Source organism: Juglans microcarpa x Juglans regia, chromosome 5D (assembly GCF_004785595.1).
Source record: "Juglans microcarpa x Juglans regia isolate MS1-56 chromosome 5D, Jm3101_v1.0, whole genome shotgun sequence".
Taxonomy (NCBI): Eukaryota; Viridiplantae; Streptophyta; class Magnoliopsida; order Fagales; family Juglandaceae; genus Juglans; species Juglans microcarpa x Juglans regia.
Genome location: NC_054602.1, coordinates 24,925,491 through 24,952,593, shown reverse-complemented (window position 1 = coordinate 24,952,593; position 27,103 = coordinate 24,925,491). Strand labels below are relative to the sequence as shown.

The 27,103-nt window shown below is 38.6% G+C and overlaps 1 protein-coding gene across 4 annotated transcripts in view; it reads right to left on the bottom strand.

The window, feature by feature from the left end:
* The window catches only part of LOC121264491 (protein RRP6-like 2), a 39,663-nt gene extending 13,193 nt beyond the window's left edge, over nucleotides 1-26,470 (bottom strand). For all 4 annotated transcript variants that reach the window (XM_041167680.1, XM_041167681.1, XM_041167683.1 and 1 more), the window contains exons 1-6: nucleotides 25,627-26,470; nucleotides 16,693-16,848; nucleotides 15,835-15,993; nucleotides 15,672-15,755; nucleotides 583-662; nucleotides 427-477 (exon numbers count right to left, since the gene is read on the bottom strand). In XM_041167680.1, coding sequence (XP_041023614.1) covers nucleotides 427-477; nucleotides 583-662; nucleotides 15,672-15,755; nucleotides 15,835-15,993; nucleotides 16,693-16,848; nucleotides 25,627-26,334 — 1,238 coding nt within the window. In that variant the 5' untranslated portion in view covers nucleotides 26,335-26,470. The remainder of the gene's footprint in view (nucleotides 1-426; nucleotides 478-582; nucleotides 663-15,671; nucleotides 15,756-15,834; nucleotides 15,994-16,692; nucleotides 16,849-25,626) is intronic.
* Nucleotides 26,471-27,103: the final 633 nt, after the last annotated feature.

Here is a 27,103-nt window from a genome sequence, read left to right as displayed (position 1 = left end):
TACAGCAATCTCTATTGCAAATCTTTCAAAGGCAGTTTCAGCAGCAATCAATTTAATTACCTCCCGATCTAATCTAAATTAGCAGTGTCAAATTTTAAGAAGACATTTTCAAATTGATTATACTGCTGCAAAGTTGGCCACCAGTTTACATGCTTTGCTAAACCAAATACCTATGGATGTTATCACATATGCCAAGTGGTGGCTGGTGGGTGCAAGAAAAGAAAGATGCCAATTATATGCATGTGATACAGAGCCAAACCCTCCAGAATTACTTCACTTGGTCAATGAACTACTAAATCTATTTTTCAAAGAAGAAAGAATAATTTAAATAGGATAACAAATGGAATAGGAAAAGAGTAACAAAAGAAACAATGGAAAAAATTGAAACAAAGAAGAATGCTTGGCAAGTTCTACTTTCTACTGTACCTGACCATATCCTCAGGAAGAGGGCGTAATCTCCAATCTGCATTCTGGTATCTGCAAGGAGTTGACCGGTCAACCTCACAGTAAAAGTAGGAAGAAATGTCAAACCAGAAACCATAGCCAATCAAGTGAATAGGGAAATTAATTAAAAATGCATACTCTTTATTCGCAATAACTCCACAAAAGTGATCCAAAAGAAACTCCAAACTATTTCTCTGTAGTTTCAATACCTTCGATGCCTGAGCAATAGAAAGAGCAATCTCCATTTACTTTAGTGTATCAGAAAACAACTAAGAACTATTACTAGTACATTAGCGTAAAGAATCTTCCCAAGCAAATAAGAAAACAAAAACAAGGGGGGTGGAGAGAGAGAAAGAGAGTTGAAAAGCAACCCAAAGAAAAGACTCTAGCCAAGCATCTTTACACTGTATTGTGACAAGACTGACTATAATTATTTTAAGGCTACACCCTTTCGGTAGCCTAAGTAACTAATTTTCTCAAGGAAGACAAGTCATATAGCCATTGATAAGCAAATGAAAGTAACCCAAATATAAGATTTAAATCAAACTCATGGGTATCAAATAATAATAATAATAACAATAAAAGAAAAAAGGAATGGAAATTGTATACAAATGAGCTACACTCAAAATGGCACTTTCCAGTCACATATAAATATGAGAGTGAAGTCATGAGTTTGAGACCCACAAGATCATGCATAACAATAGAAATTAATAAATTATTATAACCATCCTTGGAAAAACTTTTGGCTGGGTTTTTGGTTGGTGACACCAATATACTAACATTTCTCATTTGTTGTTGATACTTCCATATTTTGTGAGGCAGAACCAGATTCAGGTGTTAAGGGTGTATCTACTTTTCTTTAAAGTTGTATCTGGTTTGAAAGTGAACTTATCCAAGTCAAAGTTGGTTACAGCTGGTAACATTCACAACATCCAGTTTTTGGCTAACACTCTTGGATGTAAGGTCTCCTCTTTTCCCATGAATTACCTTAGCCTTCCTTTGGGGCAGCTTCTAGGGATCAATCCATTTGGGATGCAGTAATTGAGAAGATTAAAAGTAGATTGGCTGGTTGGAAGGGATTGTATTTGTCAAAAGGTGGTAGGATAACCCTAATCTCGCACTCTGTCCAATTTACCAACTTATTTTTTATCTTTGTTTCCAATTCCAGCGAGTGTGGTGATCCGAATTGAGAAATTCCATCGTGACTTCCTTTAGAGTGGGCTGGTTATGAATTCAAATATCATCTGGTCAAGTGGGACAAGGTATACTCCCCACTCTCTTATGGTGGGATGGGAAATAGAAATCTGAGGGTATTCAATTGGCTCTACTTGGGAAATGGTTGTGGCGAACGGGAAGCTTTATGGAAGTTGGTGATTGAATTCTAGGGAAGTACGTGGGGTTTATGAAGTGGAAGTGTGGAAGCACATTAGACGAGGGTGGGGGATTTTTGCACACCACACTAGACTTGTGATGGGAGACGGTGCTAGAATAAAATTCTTGTACAACTTATGGTGTGGAGATAGCGCCCTTAAGGACTCATTCCCTACAGTTTTCAGAATTGCATGTGAGAAACAAGCATCAGTGGCTGACCTCATGGAGATATTTGGAAACTTAGTCCAATGGAATTTGAGGTTCACTAGGGCGGCCCAAGATTGGAAAGTTGGCAACTTTTCTTATTTTTTCTCACTTTTGTACTCCATGTAACAACCCGATACTGATTAGGCCATAAGATAGGTTTTATGTATTGTTCATATTATTATTATTATTATTATTATTATTATTATTATTATTTTATTAGATTTTACATTTATTTATTTTACTTCTATTATCGAAAATATGCTAACAGTAAATTAGTGATTTCCTGAGGAGTCACGTCGTTTCCATTAGTTTCCATATTAGATTAGTTTCCTAGTTTGAAACCACAACTTGATTCCTCAAAATCCTCTCAGAACCCGTGTATCCTCGTAAGAATAGGTTCCTAAAGTCTAGGCAACTTCAAATGTCAGCCAATCTTCTGAAGGTTTCCCTCCCATCGCCTATAAGAAACCCACAAAGCCTCTGTTTTAAACACATTGAAATACCCAGAGAAACAACAATTTCGCACAAGTCTTATTTCTGCCCAGCCACCGCCGACCACCCTAGGACGTCGGAGCACCACCCACGGCGCCAGAATACGCCGGGCAACCCAACCCCATTGAACCCACTCCTTTCCGGTAAGTCCCCGACGGGATTTCTCTCTCCCCATGATTTTCACTGTCTCGGTCTAACTCTCTCACTCTCTCTCTCTCTCTTGCATCACATCACTGCCCAGAGGACCCAACCGCGTCGCCGGTCACTTCCAACCACCCCAGAGCCGCCATCGCCTCAGGCTCCTTCTCTCGGTGAGCATCACACAACCACTTCCTTTGTTTTAGTTTAGCCCCTCTGTACACGATGAGAGCTTTCCCCGTAAGCCTATATCTTCCCTTATAACCAGTTTTCCCATAATAACCATGACCTTTAGGATGATTTCCCAAAATACCCTTCAAAACCCTTGTTCATAGGCCTCCGTAAATCCTATTGAAGAGACTTTCTTTTTAATTACAGTGTAGCCTACAGTGCCTATGGGAGATTTCATGTTTTAAATCTGTGCATTACGTGGACTGATTTCCTATATGGGCTGGGTGAGTTCAATTAAACATGTGATTTTAAATTGAATTTGCCTAAGTGTGGGCTGTGTTGTAAGAGTTATTACTCTAAGGGTTCACAATTATGTTAATCAGGGGAAGTTTACAAACCATTTCACAGCAGTAAATCTAAAGGGATTTTAAAGCATAATTTTAAAGTATATTTTTAAAGTATCCATTTTTTTGAAACTATTTTTGAGTCCATTATTTAGTAAATTTTCCAATCGACTTTTAACTAAGAATTTTATAAAATTATTAAGTTATATGTTAAATAGAAGTTAAGAAATATGTTACGAGTTTGAATAATATTATTATATATGATTCCAAGTATTTAGAATGCTATGACACATCTTTCTAGAAAGGTTAGTGACGATTAGCACCTCGTGTAGGTAACGCGCTACAAGTTGAAAATCAAGAGGCAGTGCTAAGAGGTAAATAGTATGATCATACAAATGCTTGCGTACTGTGAATATGATTGTTATTATTGTTATGTATACATATTATTGTTATGTATGAAAATATGATGTGCTTATGATGGTTATCTACGTTACGCTAAGAGACAAGTCAAGGTTAGATTCATTTCACGATCTTGATGAAATATGAGATTATGCTTGAATGAATGAATTTGTTTGATTGATTGAATGTTACTAAGATCATATGAAAGTCATGAGATGTTCATGTAGTAATTCAAGTCAAGTAATAGAATAGCCAGATTATGCAAGCCATGCTTATGTAACACTTAGATCATGTGTGCCATAGAATGTTATAAAATGTTCAGATCATGTTATGTTTATGTCATGTTATGCTATACCATGTACAAGAAAATGCCATGTTATGATGCTATGTCAAGTACAAAAATATGCTATCTTAAGGAAGTTCATGAAGCCTAATGGATTCTCATGCATTAAGAAAGATAAGAAGTTTTAAGACAGTGTCACGGACCCAAGCGTGTTTCACTTCATGTTATTCAGTTAAGTGAAACACGGACCCAAGCGTGTTTCACTCCATGTTAAAACAAGATAAATAAGTTATTATGCATTCACGTTACATATTTGTCATGATTATGTATGCTTCCGTTCATGTTAATGGTGAATATATATATATATATATATATATATATATATATATACCATGTGAATTTGTGATGATATGTATACGTATGCAAAGTTTTCAGAAAGTTATGTTATGTGTATGATTGTGAATCTGTGATTGTGTAAATATGTTGTGAAGAGTCTTCAGAAATTAAGTCCATGCTATGCCAGATTATATTTTACGGTATGATGTGCTACTTACTGAGTATTCGACTCATTTTTGTTTGTCTTCTTGTTTTTCTTCCATGTTTAATTCTCGCAGATGGTGTCTATAATGACGCAGAGCTAGATGGCTAGGAATAAACCTAGTATAAAGACTTAGGAAGGAATAAGTGATATTCACACAAGAATTAGATTTCTTTTATGTCACTCATAGGATTAGTTTAGGTATGTTCTTTTACGTTACGTTCAGTTTTCGAAACAATCATGTTCAATTCAGTTTTAATATTTTTTTATGAATTTCAATAAATGAGGTATTTCAGGATATGAATCTCTTTACTGGGCATTATGTTATGAATGTTAGTAATATCTCTATCCTACAGGAAGGAGGTGTTACACTCCATGAGACTGAGTACTCAAGGAACTAACAATTTGCGGTGGGTACCCTTTAGAAAAGGTACATTTTCGGTTCGTTCTTTTTAAGTCCCTCACACAACAGAACAATCACTTTCCATGGAGAAAGATTTGGAGAAATGAAGTGCCTCCCAAGCTGGCATTTTTTGCTTGGACAGCTTCTCTAAATAAGATTTTTTTTTTTATAAGTAAAAATATTATATATCAATAGGAGTAACCAAGTACATTGGACGTATACAATAAAACACCTAGCCCATACTAGGGAGCTCCTAATGAGCCAAAAAGCCCGTGAAAAACTACCCCAAATACACCAAACCTGAATTGGAATAGAACACACCTCCCCAACCCCAACCCCTTGTTTCTCGTAAGACTAATACTACACCTGAAACTCCCTTTAAAAGAACATCTTCATAATGCCCTCCCTTTAGTCTTCCCTCGACTTGAGCTAACACCCTTAGTGTCGTAGTTGATTGCCCAAAAAAGACGTTTTAACTCTCTGCTTTTCTTAAAACTTGATTTGTTTCAAGCGAGTGGCTCGCCTCAATCACAGTGAGTAATACTTTAAATTGATCTTTACATCCTCCATGTGAAAGCCCCACAATATGCTGAATTTCATTAACCTTATGCAGAATCCAATCCGATGGTAAACCCGCTATATTGGTTATCAGAGGAAAAGAAACCAGGGGAACAACATTATCCGCAGACACAGTACCCAACTGCACTCCCGACCCTAGACATTCCTCCTCACAAGGCACCAACGACAAACCCATAATTACCTTCTTGCCATATCCTGCATTCGAATCCCGAACTTCCTCAACAACTATATGGTTGTTGTCCATTGTTGTAGTCACCATTAAGGCCTCGTTTGTTTTCACAACACCTCTCAACTCATTTCATCTAATCATTACAACTTTCTCAAATTCCTATACAAAATAAAATAAACAATTCAACTTTTTCAAATTCTAAAATAAAAATAATATTAAAAAAATATATTCTAATAATATTTTATTTAACTTTTAACTTTGATCTTAACTCATCTCATCTCATCTGTAAAAACAAACGAGGCCTAGAGGTTCCTCCCCTCCATCGACGAGGACATTGCTTGTATGTGCTCCACCCCCCGGCGATCCTTTCTATGCCACTTTGTCAGACCCTATTGCTCCCTCAGGAGGTATAGAACAGGTAGGGGAAGCACTACCTTCTGTTACCTCATTTTCATCTTCTAAAAGAGGCTTGTTTGTTTCTTCCAAAGTACTCAAGACCCTGAAACGACCCTCCATCTTCAACTGAAAGTGAACCCTGGAAAAAAGTACAACCCCATTTGCAACTAGTGACTGAGGGCAGTCAAACGACAAGCTACCAATGTCCTAAGTGACACTAGTGTGAACAGTGATGACGGCATCCAACAACCCTATATGTGACAGCGTCGAAACGCCCCTTTGTCGGTGCACTTGAGGCCTTCAAACCAGTAGGATCTATCCCCCCCCCCCCCCCGAGGGTCCGTTTTTGACCCACCACCCAAACCCACGACTAGGTCCAGCCCCTTATCCACTTTAATCATGAGCTCTCTCACATATTCCATACTGCGTCAATTTAACTTCGACAGCCCACTAGACCCCCTCTACTTCTCCCAATGTCACCTGACAGCCTTTGTCTCCTATAAGTGCCTTGCCCTTTCCTTTCCATCGTGGAGCTATTCTCGGCCGGACTACCCGACAGTGACCTCAACACCGAAGCATACGAGGCACCTTTGACCGAGGAAGGCCTTACCACTGTCTTTCCATCAACAAACTCCCATCTGTTTGCATGCTTTAGAATAGCAGCTTTGGGCCCAGTAACGCTTCGAATGGACTGCAGAAAACCTTTCCATCCAGTGCCATTTGCGCCTTCCGGAATCACCCACAAACATTTCCTCTTTCCATTCCAAAATTCTGAAAGTTGCAGAAAGCTGCCCCTTTGCATTAATATGATATTGGATTATGAGAAATCCATTACCCATCCTTAGCTCCCTGAAGAATCCTTCATGACAATTGAGTTCTAAACAATCCTCTATTACCATAGCCACCCACGAAACTATCCTCCCAGCTGTCTACATGAACTTAGCCATCCTTTTACTACATTCAGACATGCAAAAACTATTTCCTCCCTCTTTCATAAAAACGAAAGTTTTTAATTCCACCTTCAACCACCTCTCACTTTCCATCTGAGACGAATCTACGTCGCGCGTCGTCATCGTCAGATCCCAAATCACAAGATCATCTCCCAGGCTCATCTCACTTCATCATCTCAAAAAAAAAGATGTTATACGAAAATAAAATACAGATCAGAATAGAATAGAAACTACACCAGATTTGTGCAAACAAAAATAAAATGCAGATCAAAGTCCTGGTCGCCGGAGGGGGACCAACGTCGAAGGGCCCTCAATGGAGTCGCTGGAGCCCGTCGGTCTTGTCTGTGGCGGTGGTTGCTAAAACACACATGAGCAACTTACTAGATGAAACTAGAGTCGATAAATGATTCTAGGGAAGCTTCAAATTGAATGGTCTTTTTGGGGTTATAAATCATGTGGCTAGCATTTTTCTTAAGTATATGACACCCCAGTCCCACATCATTGGAAAAAGGAATAACCCATAGAATGAGTACGTTATAAAGAAAGTCATGGGGCCTTTTTTTTTTTTTTTTTTTGGTGGTGAATGCAATATTCTCTCTCCGTACACTATATTCTCTCTCCGTACACTCTTTTCGTTTTTTTTTTTTTTTCAGTAAGTTGGCTTGCGATGTTGTTCATGGGCATCTGATTGAGTGTTTCTTGCACCTATGGGAAGGGAAATGGGTATGTCGAATGCTGTTTTTCGAACTTAAGGCATTTGAGGTAGTAATAGATGGACGATGGGTGCACATTACTGAAAGAGGGTGGAAGTTTGTGAAAAATCTTCGCTTGGAGTTAGCTGCGGCACGTTGGTTCAACAAAGCATTGGAGGATTGCCTGAAGGTGGGGAGAAGGGAGTTTTATACAGCACATCGGGAAGGAGATAGGGGCTTCATAGCACAAAGGTGTTCTAACTCCCAAGGGGCGTTCAAGGCTTTGGTGGAATACAAATAGGGTTGTTGCCGAAACTGTATTCTCATTCCTAAAGACAGAGATGGTAGGGGATGGAGAAAACTGGTGGAAAGTGAGGATGATGTGGTGAGGCCACTTTACAATTGGAATTATATGAGGGGGAAACCTTTGATGAGGATGCGGGTAGCCTGATCCCTATATGTACTCTCCCGTCTCATGCTTCAACCAAAAATACCTCAGATTGGGTTTTAAAAAAGGTTGAAGATTTACAGGCATGTATGGGGATATCTTGTGAAGGGTTTGAGGAGCAGTTTAAGGCTCTTCTCGTTGCCATTGAAGCAGGAAGACCTACGGCTTTGAAGCTAGTAGCAAAAAAGGATAGGGAGTTGAAACATTTAAAATGTTCCATTAATTATGATAATAAGGAGGGAAGTGTGGGGAGGGAAAGATTGAAAGGTAGGGGATCTTGGTCATCAAATGAAGCCTAAAATCCTCTCTTGGAATGTAAGGGGGATTAATGATGTCAACAAGCGTCTCCGTATTAGATCCCCCCTCCGTAGCTGGAAAATTGATATTGTACGTCTTCAAGAAACTAAGCTGAGTTTTATTGATAGAAGCATCATTTGTAGTTTGTGGGGTTGTGCTTTTGTGGGGTGGAGTTATCTTGCTTCGTTGGGTGCTTTAGGAAGTGTGTTGTTGATGTGGGATAAGAAGGTGGTGGAGTTAATAGAGGATTGCATTGGGAATTATTTTGTGGCTGGTTCTTTTAAAACCATGAAAGTGGGTGGCGATGGGCTTTTGCGGGTGTGTATAGGCCTAATGTGGATAGGGAAAGAAGGTTTTTGTGGGAGGAGTTGGCGGGTTTGTTTTACTTGTGGGATGTGCCTTGGTGTTTGTGTGGGAACTATAATATTGTTCGGTTTCCCAGTGAGAGGGCAAGTGCAACTACTTATATCTGTGGCTATGGAAGAGTTTTCAGAGCTGATTTTTTATCTGAATCTTGTGGATTATCCATTGGCAGGGCGTTTATACTTGGTCTAACAGTAGAGGGGGGTCAAGGTTGGATAGATTTCTAGTCTCTCTTTCTTGGGAGACTCACTATCTGGATTTCTTTTTTGATAAGTGACTCACTATCTGGATTTATGTCAGAAGAGGTTGCTCCGTGTTTGTTCTGATCATTATCTCATTTTGCTTGATTGTAGTGGCTTACTTGGGGGTAGGCATTATTTTAAATTCGAGAATATGTGGCTTGCAGTTATTGGATTTGTGGAGAAGCTTAGGAATTGGTGGGTATCTTACTCCTTTTCTGGAACTCCTTGCTTTATTTTGGCAGGTAAACTAAAAGATCTAAAGTTTGATTTAAAGAAGTGGAATAAAGTCTTTAGGCATACTGAAGTGCAGAAAAATCTGCTTTAGGATGAGTTGCATGCTTTGGAGGAGGGGGAGGTAAATGAGGAGTTATTGTCAAGGAAGAATGAGGTAGTGACTGAAATTGAGAAGGTTTTGACGATGGAAGAAGTTTCTTGGAGCCAAAAATCAAGGGTGTTTTGGTTGAAAGAGGGGGATAGTTGTACTAAGTTTTTTTCCCAATATGGCTAATTCACATAGGCGCAATAATGCTATTGAGGTACTTCATTTTGGTACCAATGTGCTTCACACCCCTGATGAGATTCAAGATCACATTGTGCAGTATAATGAAGATCTTCTAACCGAGACAGAGGAGTGGCGACCTAAGTTAGATGGTCTGAATTTTGACCAGCTGGATTTCTGTGCAATCAACTGGTTGGAGAGGCCTTTTGAAGAAAATGAGGTGCATCAGGTGATGAGTGGAATGTGTAAAGATAAAGCTCCGCTCTCGGATGGCTTCTCCATGCTTTTTTTCAAGAGAGTTGGGATATTTTGAAAGTAGAAGTTATGCGGGTATTCCAAAATTTCCATTAAGGTTGAGCACCGACAATATCGGAGTCGAAGTGCCCTACCTCCAACTCAGACTCCGACTTGCATAGCCTCCAATCTGACTCCGACTCAGACTTGTCGGAGTGGAGTCGGATTTGGACCTTTTTATTGGGCTTTTTTTCTTAGCCCATTTGAAAATTTTCAATTTGACAATCTTGAGCTCTCACTAATCGGATTTGAGCTTCCAGATTTTAGTTTTTTTTTTAAATTATTTTTTCAATTTCAATTTTATTAAAACATAACTAAAATTGGAAAAATAAATTATTGTACAAATTATTATCATACATGTTATTATATGTTAATGTTTATACATTAGTATTACATGTTATTATACATTGATTATTATACATTACTAGTACATGTTATTATACTTTAATTATTATATATTAATATTACACGTTATTATAAATTTATATATTTGTGTTTATACACAATATATAGTTATTATAAAAATATAGTATAAGCATATTATTTTATAATAATTTGTTCATACTAGTATATTATTGAATTTAATTAACTATATAAATTATAGTTATATAAAATATATATGATTAATATATAAAAAAATACATATATTTTTATAAAATGTATAATATTGGAGTCTGAGTCGGAGTCAGTACCTCCGAGTCCGACTTTTTTAGTTAAAAAAAATCCGACTCCAACTCCGTCGGAACGGAGCCGGAGAGGAGTCTGTGCGGAGTTGGAAGCGGAGTCGGAATTTCGGATTTTTGCCCAGCCCTAATTTCCATTCTTGTCAGAAGTTTGAGAAGTCCCTAAATGCTACATTCATTGCACTAATCCCTAAGATAGTCGGTGCTCACGAGTTGAAGGATTTTCATCCTATTAGTTTGATAGGTGGGATCTATAAAATTATTTTTTTTGATAACTAAAAAATATTATATATCAAAAGAGAAACCAAGTACACTGGATGTATACAAGAAAACATCTTGCCCAAAATGACCTAAAAATCCCTAATGACCCAAAAAGCCCGTGAAAAGAACAACCCAAAATACACCAGACCGATCCCCAACCCTTGTTTCTCATAGAACTAAAACTCTATCCGAACACCCAACCCCAAACCCTTGATTCCCGTCTTCACAATGTCCTCCCTCTAGACTTCCCTCTAGTTGAGCTACCACCCTTAGCGTCGTAGTTAATTGTCCAAGAAAGACGCTGTAACTCCCTGTTTTTCTTGAAACTTTTGGTTTCAAGCACGTGGCTTGCCTCAATCGCAATGATTAGTTCATTGAATTGGTCTTCACATCCTCCTGTGAAATTGCCACAAACTGTTGAATCTCGTTAACTTTAGAAAGAATCCAGTCCACTATTGGTGGAAGAGACACCAAGGGAGCAACGTTATCCCCAGACACAGTATCTAATTGCACTCCCAAGTCTAGACATTCATCTACACAAGGCACCAATGCCAAACCCTTTGGTTCTCCAGCAACTCCATTGGTTCGCTCCAATGGTATCATGGTCCCCATTGGAGATTCTGGAGTGACAGCAAGTCCCTTCACCTCTGGGGTTCCTACATCTCCATTAGACCTTGGCACACTATTTTCCTTCAACTCTGACGAGGGAGCTTTGGGGACCAAGGGTGTAGCACCGACTATCGGTCTATCCTGTGTTACATGAGGCGAATGACATTCTATTACTGATGTCTCTACGCCAATATCCAATGTAGACCCTGCTTCAAACAACCTGGATTTCCTTTTAACCCGCCATACTCTCCTGGATCTAGAAATAGGAACATAGCCAAATCCGATCTTCCGTTTTCCTTTAACTGGGTTTAAATGATTTGGGCATGTCTTGTTTCTTACAACCATGTTGCCTCCAACTGAAAGCTGGTCTATTTTCGACGACAAGAAAGCTATCGCTGCCTTCAACTCGACAAGTAGGGTTTCCATCTCCTTTAAGGAATTGTGCATCACAACAAGCTGGTCCTGAGATGTGATTTGTGGATCCCCTTCACTCTGAACTCCCAAAGCATGACCCGTCTTTAGGGCTGCTGCTTAGGATCACCTCGCCACTAAGGATGTACTAGGATCTTTGTGCACCTCCAAGTTTTCCTTCGTTGACACGCCACCGACATGTCTGCTACACGACTCCCTAGCAGAGCCACTCCGGCAACACCTTGTCCTTCCAAACCGTCGCTTCCTCTCTTGCCGAAGGAAAAGTCACGCAACACCTCCCCCATCCTTCTCCAACCACTGCCCCCTCCTTAGGAATGAAATAAAATTCCTCCTCCCACCACCACCATACTCTTCTACCGCCATATAACGTCCTCGAGCATTTGAGCAACGACGCGCTGTGAAACTGCGTCTACCTTCCCGAACAGTGGAGAAAAAATCTTGTTTTTCATCCTTTGTGCATGCTTCCATGGCCTTAGCCAACAACTGCACTGTTGTTGAACCCAAAACCAACTTAGAAATCACCCTTCGACCCCTTTTAGTAATGGCCAACATACGCCCCTCCTTCACTAGAGTAAAGGATTTAGATTCTATGACTAGCACCATAGACGAACCCATACTGATCAACTCCCCTCCTTCAACAGCCATTCATCATCACATTGAGACCAAATCAGAAATCTACTACACAAACACATGGCTAAGGACCATTGCTGAAGACCAATGACTTCACACTCAAAGCTTGATGTCGGAATATTCCCAGAACTCATTGGAGAGCGTTGACTTGGTCTATGTCATCGGCACAACCAACGGAGCCATCAGGAGGATCGTCGAAGTGCTCTAAGAGACAACACAACGAGATCTAGGTCGTCGGAGGGGTGACCAACGTCGGACGACCCTCGGCGTAGACGCAAGGGTCCGTCGGTCTATTCTGTGCCGCCGGGAACCACTCGCCGGCCTAGGTTACAGCGAAAAGGATTTCTCTCTTACGGGTAATACTCCTTACGCACAGGTGTACCTCTCGCCAGCGGGATGACCAGCTCCGGACAACCCTCCGTGAGATCGCCGGGGCTCAGCGATGATGTCTGAGCCGACGGTGAGCAGCCACTCGCCAGCCAAGGCAGCGACGAGATAGTATCTCACACACGGGTGTTTTCTCATGAGTGTTTCTCTCTCCTCTCTCTCACACGGATAGTATCTCTCAGAAATAGATCCTAAATGACTCCTCAACTCTATAAAATTATATCGAAGGTGTTAGCTAATCGTATGAGTACGGTGATGGATAAAATCATTTCTAAACCCTCAAAAAGCTTTCGTTAAGGGACGTCAAATTTTGGACTTGGTTCTGATTGCTAATGAGTGTTTGGACAGCCGTATGAGGATTCGTATTCCGGAAGTTCTTTGCAAGCCTGATATGGAAAAGGTATACGACCACGTACGCTGGGATTTTCTCTTTTATATGCTAAGAAGATGGGGCTTTGGGGATAGGTGGTGTGGATGGGTTAGACATTGTGTTTCGACCACTTAGTTCTCTGTATTAGTTAATGGCAACTCGTGTTTTTTTCAGAGTTCAAGGGGTCTGAGACAAGGGGATCCGTTGTCCCCTTTCCTTTTTGTTTTAGTGATGGAAGCATTGAGTCGTATGGTGGAGGCTGTTGTAGGGGGGTTTTCTCTCCGATTGTACTACTTCAATCTCCCATTTATTATTTGCAGATGGTACTCTCATTTTTTGTGATGCTTGGAGTGGACAGATTCAAGTTTTAAGGGCTATTTTATCATACTTTGAAGTTGTCTTGGGCCTCAAGGTGAATTTGGGCAAGTCAGAATTGGTACTGGTGGGAGATGTGAGGAATATTAACCTTTTAGTGGATTTGTTGGGCTACAAAGTTGCTTCTCTTCCAATAAAATATCTTGGACTTCCATTGGAGTCGTCGTTCAAAGTAAACAATATATGGGATGGTGTTGTAGAAAAAGTTGAGAAAAGACTATCAGGTTCGAACCGTCTATATTTATCAAAAGGGGAGAGACTAACCCTCATTAAAAGCACCCTTTCCAGCCTTCCCACTTATTATCTTTCCTTATTTCCTTTACTGGTTGGAGTGGCAAACCGGACTGAGAAGTTGTTTAGAGCATTCTTATGGGGTGGCATGGGAGAGGAGAATAAATTACACATTGTGAGTTGGCATAGGCTGTGCTGCCCGATTGCGAATGGAGGTCTAAGGGTGCAAAACTTGAGTAATTTTAACAAGGCACTGTTCGGGAAGTGGCTATGGAGGTATCAAATGGAAGGTGACTCATTGTGGAGAGAGGTTATTGATCGAAAGTATGGAGGTGATTGGGGGGAATGGTGCTCTAAGAAGGGTATGGGATCTTATGGTGTGTGTTTATGGAACTAAATTAGATTAGAAAGGGATGGGGCAGTTTTGTAAAACATACTAAGTTTGAGGTTGGAGAGGGTGCAGGAATTCGTTTTTGGTTTGATGAATAGTGTGGTGAGACAGCCCTTCATTCTATTTTCCCGGTTGTTTTCAGCTTGGCTGGAAATCAGCAAGCAGTTGTTTTAGAGATGTTACGCCATGCTAATGGTTCTGTGCAGTGGAATGTTACTTTCATCATAAATGTAGAAGATTGGGAACTTAATGAGATTGCAGATTTTTTCAGTTTCTTGTATTATCTTGAATTTAGGAGAAAATGAGAGAGATCAAATGTTGTGGAAACACACGGGGAGCAAAAAATTTTCTGTTAAATCTTATTATAAGGTGTCGTATGGCCAGCAGCAATTCCCTTTTCCGTGGAAGAGTATTTGGAGGGCATTTGTGCCGTCTAAAGTTGCTTTAACGATTGACGATTGACAATTGACAATTTGAGGAAATGTGGCATGGCTGTTGTGGAGTGGTGTTTCATGTGTAAGAAAAATGGTGAATTGATTGATCATTTACTGTTACATTGTGAGGTGGCCATGGAGTTATGGGTTGGGATTCTTAGTAGAGCTGCGTTGAGTTGGGCTATGCCAAGAGAGTGGTGGATTTACTAGCATGCTGGAATAGGCGGCACAGAAGCTCCCAGTTGGCAGCAGCGTGGAGGATGATTCCTTTGTGTATTATGTGGTGTTTATGGGTAGAAAGGAATGAGCAGTGCTTCAACAACAAAGAGCGAACTGTTGAGGATATCTGAAAATTGTTTGTCTTCTTTGCTGCAGTGGTTCTCGACTATTGTCCTTAAGGGAGGAAATGCTAATGTGTTTTTGTTTTCTTTTCAAGTTTCTAGAATGTAATTAGGTGCTTCGTTTGTATACTTCCTGTGTACATGAACTTCGCCTAGTTTCATTAAATAAAGTTTTTCTTACTTATCAAAAAAAACAAAAGTCATGGGTGCTAAGTCTTACATTGGCTACTTATATATAAAATTGGATTTTATAAGTGATTCTAGAAAAGTTTCAAATTGAATAGCCTATTTGATTATAAAGCAAATGTGGCTAAAACTCTTTCTGGATCATTACATAGAATAACCTAGAAGCAAAGGAAGAACCCAAGTAAACAAATAGGACTCTCTCTTAAAGAGTAAAAACACACACTCTAAACCTCCCAAGTCCCAGCCCCTCCCCCCACGACAGTTTGACTAGGAGGAGTTAAAATTAATAATCGGAAGTATAAAACGAGTTGCATACTCAATCTGATGAACAGATGAACCGAGAAATACCTATTTCTATGGCCAAACCCATCACTTAATTTATTGCTAACTGATACATCTAGTATCACCAAAGATGGTGCATTGCACAAATTTGGTTTGATCGAATAGCCCATATTGTAAGTGTAGAGCAACATCAACTACTCGAAAATTTAAGTCTCTGCTGGAACAAATGAACTGATAAATATAACAATCATAATAAAGAAACCATTACTTAAACAAATATTGTGCAACTGAAATAAGACTCAGATTAAACCTCAACATTTTGTCATTAGAAAGTACAAACCTGGCCAGTATCGAACAAATTGCAAACATAAATGCCAAAGTCCCGTTGAAGCCACACAATATCCCGATCTGCTCCATGCATAACCTAATTAAGTGCATATATTATACACAATGTAGAAGATCTGTTATGGAATCCAAACAAAGAGGAAATGCAAGAGATCAACCTTTCTCTTGGTAGGATCCTTGAAAACCTCCCTTAGGTATGGACCAACATGAATTCGAAGCTTTAAAGTATCTACAACAAAATCTTCAGTTCTAGTAGATATTTGCATCAAGCAAGTCAATCCTTGAAAAGATCGGTATTGATTATGTTCCAAATCAACCTAGAGAATCACAAAAGTCAAAAATCATACTACCAAAAACAAAACTGTAACGAAAACAAATGGAGAAGGTCGATGTTTGAAATTTCAGGGCAGTATCAAGTTATTTTCCGAATGACACTCCAGGAGGCAAAAATAGAGAAGTGATTGAGAGAAGATATACCCAATGAATTATGCAGATTAGGTCACTTAAATTAGTACGAAATTTATGGAAAAGATAACTGCTTTGCCAATTGATGTAGTACATATGTGCTGAATTCAAGACAAAAACATGTTCAGGTCTCAACAACTGAAGGATATCAAAGTCTAGTTCACCAGAAGTTTAGAGTGCTGTTCAATACATGAAACTCTTTGCCTAACTAATCCATTTGTCAAATTTGCCCAACAGAAGTGCCACTATCCAATCCAAATTATTAACCTCATGTTTTCGAATAAATTAAAAAATTACGCTCCCACATAGTCTACTATGAGGACTACTAATTGACTCGAGCAAAGACTCATTTTGCACTGAACACTCGACAATAGAAGCAAACCACTCAAGTTCTTATCATGTGATAATTATTTTCATTGCACATGAGAAACTTTCTACCCATAACCAAATGTTTAAAATACGCAAACACATAGTTAAGACAACACTAAAAAAACACAATTATGTATTCAAATCTGATTTGACCTAACATAATCACCATAATCAAACTTTACCGCAAATTCATTTACACCACGCAATTTAGCAGCCAACTCTTTCAAATATTTCACTTCCTCCACAAGCTTGAAAGGAGTAGACTCTATTGGGGGAGGCTTTACAGGATTGACATTCGCAATATCTTTATCAACAAAATCCAAAACAGAAAGATTTTCCTGTAAAAATGCCAACACAACAATTAGTTGCAAACAGATCTACTAATTTATTGAAGGACCCGATAAAATAAAAGAGTAGGAATCTGAATAACTGAAGTTAAAATAACATGTAAGACAAAACATAATCGCTAAACCACTGAAGACAAGTAAAGGTATTCCAATAAACATCCATGACCGTAAAGGCAGACCGCTTGAAACACAGTGTCTCAATATTTTTTTTCTATTGGTAGTATCTCAACCTTTCTCAATCAGGGGCTTTGTTAGGTTTATTTTCCTATGGGCAAAATCCCATAGATTTTTTTCTATGGGAAAAATCTGGTTTGGTGGGATAGGCATTGGTGCACTGGTGGTGGTTTGGGGCAGGCACATCTTTGGGCTTAGGCTAGGGCTTTGTTAGGTTCATTTTCCTAGATGGGTTTGTTGTTGGGCTAGGGATTTGTTGGGTTTATTGTTCCTTGTATCTTTTTTGCACCCCAACTAGGTGTTTTTTCTTATATACATCCAGTGTACTTGGCTATGCCTATTGGTATCAATAAAGTTTTAGTTTTTACTTAAAAAAAAAAAAAGACCTTTCTCAATTAGAACATAAAGCTTTAAGCGCTTACAAACCCATGACCCAACAAAATAAAAATATAAATTGCATGAGACATGGCTCTCCAAAGAGCACGATATAACTGCAACCAATAGGGTTTTCCAAAAGGAAGAAGTTGAAACATTTTTTTTCCCGCATGGATTAGGAGATTGGATCTAGCAATAAGAATAAATGCAGTACAATCCAAAGAAAAATGTGAGAATAATGATGTGAAAAGTATGATTCGAAGTGTTACTTATCAGTTCTGTGGGATCGGTGCACAACCTTGCACATAAAATGCGTGTTGGCAATAAAGCAAGTGAAAGATGAACGTGTTAATTATGTGAATAAGATGGTTGTTTATTCATTGTCAAATGTGTCGTACTTGATTAAATTTCTATGATTTAATTTTTATATTGCTATTGTTTGATTTTACAGATGTTTGGGTTTTTAATTATGCATAACAGTGAGTGCATTGGGTTAATGGGCTTGCTGTCCAGCCCACTGGACAGTTTGTGGTGCCAACATGGGCAAAATCCCATAGATTTTTTTCTATGGGAAAAATCTGGTTTGGTGGGATAGGCATTGGTGCACTGGTGGTGGTTTGGGGCAGGCACATCTTTGGGCTTAGGCTAGGGCTTTGTTAGGTTCATTTTCCTAGATGGGTTTGTTGTTGGGCTAGGGATTTGTTGGGTTTATTGTTCCTTGTATCTTTTTTGCACCCCAACTAGGTGTTTTTTCTTATATACATCCAGTGTACTTGGCTATGCCTATTGGTATCAATAAAGTTTTAGTTTTTACTTAAAAAAAAAAAAGACCTTTCTCAATTAGAACATAAAGCTTTAAGCGCTTACAAACCCATGACCCAACAAAATAAAAATATAAATTGCATGAGACATGGCTCTCCAAAGAGCACGATATAACTGCAACCAATAGGGTTTTCCAAAAGGAAGAAGTTGAAACATTTTTTTTCCCGCATGGATTAGGAGATTGGATCTAGCAATAAGAATAAATGCAGTACAATCCAAAGAAAAATGTGAGAATAATGATGTGAAAAGTATGATTCGAAGTGTTACTTATCAGTTCTGTGGGATCGGTGCACAACCTTGCACATAAAATGCGTGTTGGCAATAAAGCAAGTGAAAGATGAACGTGTTAATTATGTGAATAAGATGGTTGTTTATTCATTGTCAAATGTGTCGTACTTGATTAAATTTCTATGATTTAATTTTTATATTGCTATTGTTTGATTTTACAGATGTTTGGGTTTTTAATTATGCATAACAGTGAGTGCATTGGGTTAATGGGCTTGCTGTCCAGCCCACTGGACAGTTTGTGGTGCCAACATGGTGCCCAAGTTAATTTAGAATATTTGACTCATATTTATAGAATGATTTCCCCCACTCAAAAGTCAGATTTAGTACATATTTACAGGGCTGCTAACAGTCCTAAGCTCTCAGACTTTACTTACTTAAAAAAGGAAGGCATTATGTGTTTTATTACAGGAAATAGGACCTGGGAAGTTTCCTAATCTGTTCGGCAGCAGGATTTCGAATTTCCTGATTTCATTAGGCAAGATTTTATTCTTATTAGCACAGGAATAAATTAGGGAAGAGGCTGCCAAGATTTTAGGACTAATTAGGAAGGAAGTTGACACTAGAAATAGCTGACCAAACAGCATTAAGAGCTCCAACAATCAATCCCGGCCCATTATAGCAAGTATAGAAGATCTTTCTTATACAACTCACTAGATTTAGGGGATCTGCAGCCAGCTTAGAACCTTTACTCAATCAAAATTCGTAATAAAGGGACTTCCATGATTATACCAGTAGCCCATATGCCCATACCTCACCCCTTAGGTCCAGAAAACCCTAAATCTTTTCTACCTAAGTGAAACCCTAAACCTAGCAGCCTCCTAAGCCTATTAACAAGCAAGAGGCAGCCCACACACACGTGTGCCGTCCCTCTTCCTTAGAGCAAACTCTATACACTCCACTAAGTTTCATATCATCAAATTGTTAATGGATTCTCAAGGCTGCTACTGCCATTGTGCCCACTCTCTGCGACCCTAGGCTGCCAGAATCAGTAATATACCATTAAGCCTATCAAATAGGAACTGGGATAGCAATTGCAATTGAGTATTTCGTACTCTCTTTAGGTAATTCGAATCCTATGCTGTCTCTCATAGTATATTGCCTTTCCACAACCCTCTGTCTCAAGTTCTCTCCACCAAAACTCTTAAGAGGGTATCTCCTAAACTCTGCTGCAATATATGTAAGGATTTCTCTTCCATACATCAAAACCTCCATGTCCTAAACATTAGAAAATTCCCTATGTTCTATTATGGAAGTTTGGACCTAGAACTCGTACCTTAGTGGCATTGCAGGGACATAGCTGCTGTTGAGGCGGCCAAGGACTTCCTCCAACTCCACCTTGTGTTGGAAAGGGTGAGAAATCACCCAACTTCTAGAAGCACTAAGTTGCAGCATAGGAATTATAGTATTGCATGTAGAAGGGATTATAAGCATGCATAGGAATTATAACAAATTCCTATGCATGCAATGTAACACCATGGGCGGGACACAAACAAAACACATGCCGTCAGGAGCCTGACAGTATCACAGCTTGTAAAGTCATGGATTTTCATGTTCGACTTATCTAGAGATTAAGGGACACACATAGCACATGCATTACACCCACTCAAAGCATGTAAAGTGTTTTAAAGTGTGTTTTGTAACTCAGAAATCAGACTTTAAAAGTAGAAATTTTAGCATATAGAGCATAAGCTTGAACAAGCATTCATCAAGCCATGATTCCTTGCATATTTGACATACTACATTTAAGTTAGTCACTGTTATATGATGCACACAGCATAAACAGACCTGAGAAGGGAAGTCTTTGAAAACCACATAGCATGCGAAAATGTGACATGCATGATTTTTGAAAGTTTGTCAAAATCTCTCTAAAGCTTTAAAAAGGGGTTGCTGTTAACAACCCCAAATGACTTTAGTAGCCACATTCGAGCATGTTAGCGTCTGGTTTTACCAAATGTTGATGAAACCCTTGTTATACATCAAAAACATGTTGCTATCAGCAACCCCAAGTGGACCAAACAGCCACTGTTTTGAGACTTGCATGTATTTTTTTTTTTACAAGTAAAATTACATTTTATTGAAAGTAAATAGGCATAGCCTAAGTACACAGGAGGTATACCAACAGCATACCTCCTGTGCACTTGGATTTTAACTCACCAAACAGCATGCATGATTAACTAATTTTATAAAATAACTTGTATTACAAACATGAAATAGTTTGATATATCATATAATTTGTAATAAAATACACGACTATATAGAGATACCTAATTACATAAAATATCTTCTTTTTCTTATATAAGTAAGAAAGACAATTTTATTCATCGAATGAAATAGGCGAAACCCATGTACACAGGACGTATACAAAAGAAAACACCTAAGTACATTCTATGAAGTAGAAAGCGACAACAAAAAATCATGAACTGAATCTCCATTAATCACTAGAGCAGAAAACCATTGCAATAAAGAGTACACAAAAATTTCGAATTTCCTCCAAGGTGCACTCCTTATCATTAAAACACCACTCGTTCCTTTTCCACCAAATGCACCACATAAGACACAAAGGAACCATCTTCCAAACGGCAGCCACTTGAGAGCAACTATATAGCCCATTCCAACTCGCAAGAAGATCCACTACTCCCAAAGGTATCACCCAAGCCAGCCCAACTCTACTAAAAACTCCATCCCACAAAGCCTTTGCCACCTCGCAATGCAAAAGTAAATGATCCACATATTCCCCATGCTTCTTACACATGAAACACCACCATAACAATAAGGCCACGCTTCCTCAAATTATCCATCATCAAAATGTTCCCAAGCAATGCTGTCCATATAAAAGAAGCGACTTTGGAAGGCACGAGACCTCCAAAGACGCTTCCAAGGAAAAGGACTATGCTGAACGGTCAACACCTTATAATACGACCAAACCGAAAATTTTTTACTTCCCAGAGGCTTTCACAACACTCTATCCCTCTCATTACCCACAATACACAGGGAATAAAAGCTGAAAAAGTCTGAAACATCAAGTTCCCAATCCTTTACAGCTCTATTAAAACAAATATCCCACTGCAAGGATCCATTAGAAATGACTAGCAAATCAGAAACAGATGCGTGCCGACCAAAAACCATACGGAATATAGCCTGGAACACCCTATTAAGGACACAGTCACCACACCAATCATCAAACCAAAAGCTGATCCTAGAACCCTCACCAACTACATATTCAACATGTTTAACAAAGCTCTCCCACCCCTTTCTAATAAACTTCCAAAGACTCACACCATAAGCCCCTAGCCTCCTTAGAACACCAACCCCCCCCCCCCCCCCAAAAAAAAAAAAAAAAAACAAAATCACTCCCATATTTCCGATCAATAACTCTCCACAATGCTTTTTGACAAACTTCGGCAGGTTGTCCAGCCGAAAAAAGAGTTTCCATGGACCAACAACCAATCAAAACTAGTTCTACAAAGGAAATGCTTCAGCTAACCCCTCTATTGCCTTCAATAAGAAAGAGTACAGAAATACCTTTCTCAGCCAAAAAAAATACTCTAACCCCCGAGCCCTAGATCCTAGGGTTAGGGCTAGATTTCAAAACTATGCCCTCGTGCCTATGAAATTGTTTTCATATGGTTTTGTTGCTATGTCCACAGCCATAAGTTGAACTTTCCAGAGTAAAAATATAAGATTCTTGAGGATTCAAATATTTCCTAGATGGTATAGGAATCCTACATCTACTAATCAAATAAGAAAATAGGAATCCTAGTTTTACTATAGGGATTGCTCTTGCCTAATTAGGATTCATCCATGGGCTGATTATAATAGCAAAACCATAACAAAAGCTCCAACACATGCTGCTGCAGACTTGAGAGATCATACAAACTCCTAATCTTGCTTGAAATCTAATTAACGGCAGGAAACTCACAAGGATTGGCTGTCGCAGCCCAAAAAATCCAAGAAACTTCCAAGAACCTCCAATAGATAAGGCTTCCGCCCCCTTAAATCCTCAAGAATTTTTTTTTTTTTATAAAACCCTAATCAAACTAAGAAAAACCTAGAGGTGCCCTACCATCGCCTCTCATGAGTCAACCATGGAGTCCTAATCTTGATCAAACCCTAGAATGAAAGGAAGCCAGCCAGAAACCCCAAGTTGTGTTCTTGCTGAGAGGCCCTGAAGACTTTCTTCATGGAATCCTAAACAAAGGCAAGTGTATTATTGAGCCCTAAGCCACCACCACAATCAAGGAAACCATAGGACCAATGTGTGAAAGCACTAGGAGCACTTAAGCGCAAACACTGTCTAGAGCCTAAGTGGCGCGTGCCTTACTCAAATAAAGTGCACACTTTTACAATGATGTATAATAACAAAAAATTCATTAAAAAAAGCTTTAAAAGAAAATTGGCACTTAGCTTATTAACTCAATTTACTAGAGTAATATGCAACATAAAAATCAAGTAATAAACTAATTGCATAAATTCAAACATAATATTTTTTTCATCTAAGTAAAATTCAAACATAATATTTCATATAATTATCTTATGCTTTACTAAATATACACATCTATGCTCACACTAAATAACTTAAGGAAAATTGTTTTTTGATAGGTAAAATAACTTAAGGAAAATGCCGAATCATTGTCATGGATTGGTGTTGTGAGTGCAAAAAGAATGGGGTTTTCGTTATCATATACTACATTGTAAGGTTACCATGACCTTGTGGAATGAATTCTTAGCTCAGCTGGTATTAGCTTGGGTGATACCAAGAAAAGTGATTGATCTCAATGCTTCTTAGAGAGACCTTCAGGGTAATTCTTAGATTGCAGTAATATGGAAGATGGTCCCAATATGTCTATGGTGATGTATTTGGAAGGAGAACAATAGTGGTCTCAAAGTTCAAGAGCGGTCAATGGATGAGTTTAGAAATTTCTTTTTCAATACTTTACTCCATTAGTGGGTTGTAAGTGATTTTAATGGCATGAACTTTCATGAATTTCTTGTATCACAAAACTAGCGTGCATGGGTGATGCTCGTATACGTCCCGTATTCTTGGGTTCTTGCCTAATCTTATGATCCATAAAATTATTTCCCGATCAAAAATAAAAATATATATTTTACACATCTATGATATTTGATAGTCATAATCAAATTTAAAGTAGATGATTTGATCAAAATATACCGAAAAGGCACCAAAAAAGTTCGTGAATTGTAACTATTGACTTCTATAACATAAGCAAACAAATATCAATTCATCTAAAAAGCCAACTTGGACTATTATATCAGGTTCAAAGCATATGCATCATTTGCGACAAGATGTTGTGCCATTGTACGTAACTTATGTTCAATATCAACTAAATAGTTAAAAATATTTGATAACATCAAGTTCTAGGTCTTGAATAGATCTTTGTAATTTTTTCTTTAAAAAAATTACAAAAGCATGCTTTAAGCTCACATGCAAAAAGTGTGGCTGTGACGCCCCAATAGAAGGCTCAAACCACATGGCCTATACTCCAAAATGACTAGTCAATGATACAATTGGAGCTCCATTGGAACCTTATAAAGAACAAGAACTTATCCTTCCCAAGCAATGTGGGATCTCATACATCACCTACCATTATCTATATTATATGGGGTATCACAGTGGCACTTTTGCAAATGCGCTTCGCTTTTGGTGTGTGAAGCTCTTTGGCCTTGGTGCTTTGCGCTTAAGCACGCTTTCACCAACACTGTGTAGAACTCAACAACTCTAGCAAGATCCCATTACCTTTGACAATGATTTCTAGACCCAAAAAAAAACATTGCACATACAAAGACAAAAGATGGAAGTTGGATAGAAAATGATGCTATCATGTGATTATATGGGTGCTCACTGATGTAACTATGATTGTTTGGATAAGGCTAAAAGTAAGTAAAAGTGATCATACCCTTCTTGCTATTTATGTAAACAGAAACGCTCATTTACAAAAATGATATACAATGTACAAATTGTTCGTTGTAGCCCATGTTGCAGGTATCCTCTTGTTATAAACATGATGTATGCAATAGAATGAATTGTATGCTTCTGCTTGCCATGTTTTATAACATGACCAATCAATATATATATATATGTATATATATATCATGACCGATCAAAATATATATGTATATATATATATAACATGACAGATCAAGATATATATATATGTACATATATAGTATCACTAGTATTAAATGAACAAGAGATAAGAAAGGAAAGGAATAATGATAAAAAAGTGGAAAGAAAGGATAAAATGAGGGATGGCAAAGAGCACTGCATGAAGCAAACATTTTTCAAAAATGGGCCACAAAAACGAAGATTTTACAATACCAGAGGTAAACAGTGAATTGCATTGTCAAGAATTGCTCCCTGGCAGTCTACCCTGTGATGTCCATCCCTAGATTCTAGCCTGTCAGTCCTAGAAAGAGCCAATATCACAAGGATCGCTAATCCTTACACACGGGAGCAATAATACATGTTGGCCTTCGATGAGTTAAATGAAAATAATATATATATATATATGTAAATGTGAACTAAATGCGACTAAGAATGCACTATCATTATTGAAACCTATATTATTATATTGAATGATATAGTTGCTTGCCGAGTATTAGACTATTTTTTTTGTATTAACTATAAAGAACAATGTGAGGATGAAGCAGCATTACAGGACATAGCTCAAGGAGAACAGGGCACTGAACAGAGGCCTAGACTATTTATAGAGATTTTTAATTTTTTTTTTTTTAGTTATTAATAAGTGATTTTTTTAATCAGCGCAAGGCTTGCAAGAATTTTTAATTGTGTGTTACCTCACTCTCTTTTATTTAATAAAATTTTATTTATTTTTCTTTTATGGGATCTTTTATTCCTGACTAAACGTCAGTACCATTCCTAATCAAAAGAAAACAAAACAAAGGGAAGAGGGTGCTTGTTTCATCCATACTAATTTTTCTTCCAATCCCAATCAAAATAGAATTTTTAGTGGCTTCCGATACACAATAATTCCCCGAATATACCAAAGCTAGTTATTGAGAAACCAAACTAATTCAACTAAAGAACAAATTCACGAAGTTCCATTGAAAATTAACTTAGAAAAGACTAACCAAGGGATGAATAAACCTCAGACCATCCTCACTCCTCTGCAACCAAACGTGCTCAAATGGCTGGTTTGAATTGTTCACCATAATACTAAACTCCTCTTGCGGCTTCCGTATCGATGGTATATGAAAACGCACCTTAGGTTTCGGCCCCGTTGTCTTCTTATCCTTTGTCGCCACTTTCACCCCCGCTACCACACTCGCCTCCCCACTCACCGAGCCATGACTCGTCACCTTCTTCTTCTTTCCGTGCACCAACTGGAACCCGTTTTCCAAGTCCAATACCGCCTGCCCCGCCTCCTCTTCCTTATTCCGATGCCTATGAAACTCGTCAGCCGACAAGTCGAACCGCTCGAACAGCTCGTCGTTTACGTTCACAAGCCAATCGTACGCATCCTCCATATCATCAGTGGCCGGGAACGCCATTTCCTTGGACCCCCAAACGCGCGACGTTGACGAACCGATCGCCTCAAGCATGGACTGGGATTTCTTGGAGATTTCTTGCAATGGGACCTTGAAATCTTCAAAGTTGTAGAAAAAGTGGAAGTCCTTGCCGGAAGGTAAGCCGCGCGAGGAGCCGCAGAGCTTGGACACCGACGAGGCCAGCGGGCCAGTGGTCATGCCATGTAGGGTTTGAGCCTGAGCTTGGTCTTGGTCTTGATCTTGATCTTGGTCTTGGTCGTCGTTCATGGCGTTGTCGTGGTGGAGGCTCATGCTTATCGTAGAAACTTCTTTTTTTTATCTTGGTTAGCGTTGATGGGGGTTTACAGTTAGCCAGTTAGGGTTTTAGCCCCTCCATGAGACAGCGAGAGGAAACTGGAGAGAGCTTCGATCAACCTGCGTTCCGATTTTCACTCTAGGCAATTTTAAGAGGCTGTGATGGTCGGTGTGTACAGTACGGGGTGCGTGTCACGTGACCAGCGTGGGAATGTACCTTTTTTTTTATTTTTTAAGTAGAAAGAGTGATTTCATTTCCTGAAAACATATCTCTTGCGTGTTAAGTGTAAAAAATTTGTGATGAGCAACCCTCAATCCACACAAACTCCTCTTATAAGCTATATAAGCTATAGCTATCTTTGCCAAATAATGGGGCACTTTATTACTTTCTCCATACGTGTGTATTTTTCACTCTGCTCAGCTATTGAAAACTTTCTTTATATCTTCTATAAGCTGCCCATACCAAGTCCAATCCTCATCTTTGTTTATTTACAACTTGTATCACCATCAAAGCATCCCTTCAAAAATAACTTTGGAAAAATTAAGCTCTGTGCAAAATTCCAATACCCTCTATTTAGCTATGTTTAAATGTTGAAATGAGCTGAATTGAGTTGAAAATAGTATTATTTTGTAGGTCTCATTGAGATAGGTTTAACTTTTTAGATTGAAATGGATTTAACTTTTTAGGTTGAAATGTGTGAAAAGGTTGAGATGAGTTTAACATTTTGTAAAAAGTTTAAAAAATATTGGGTATCATCAATGATTG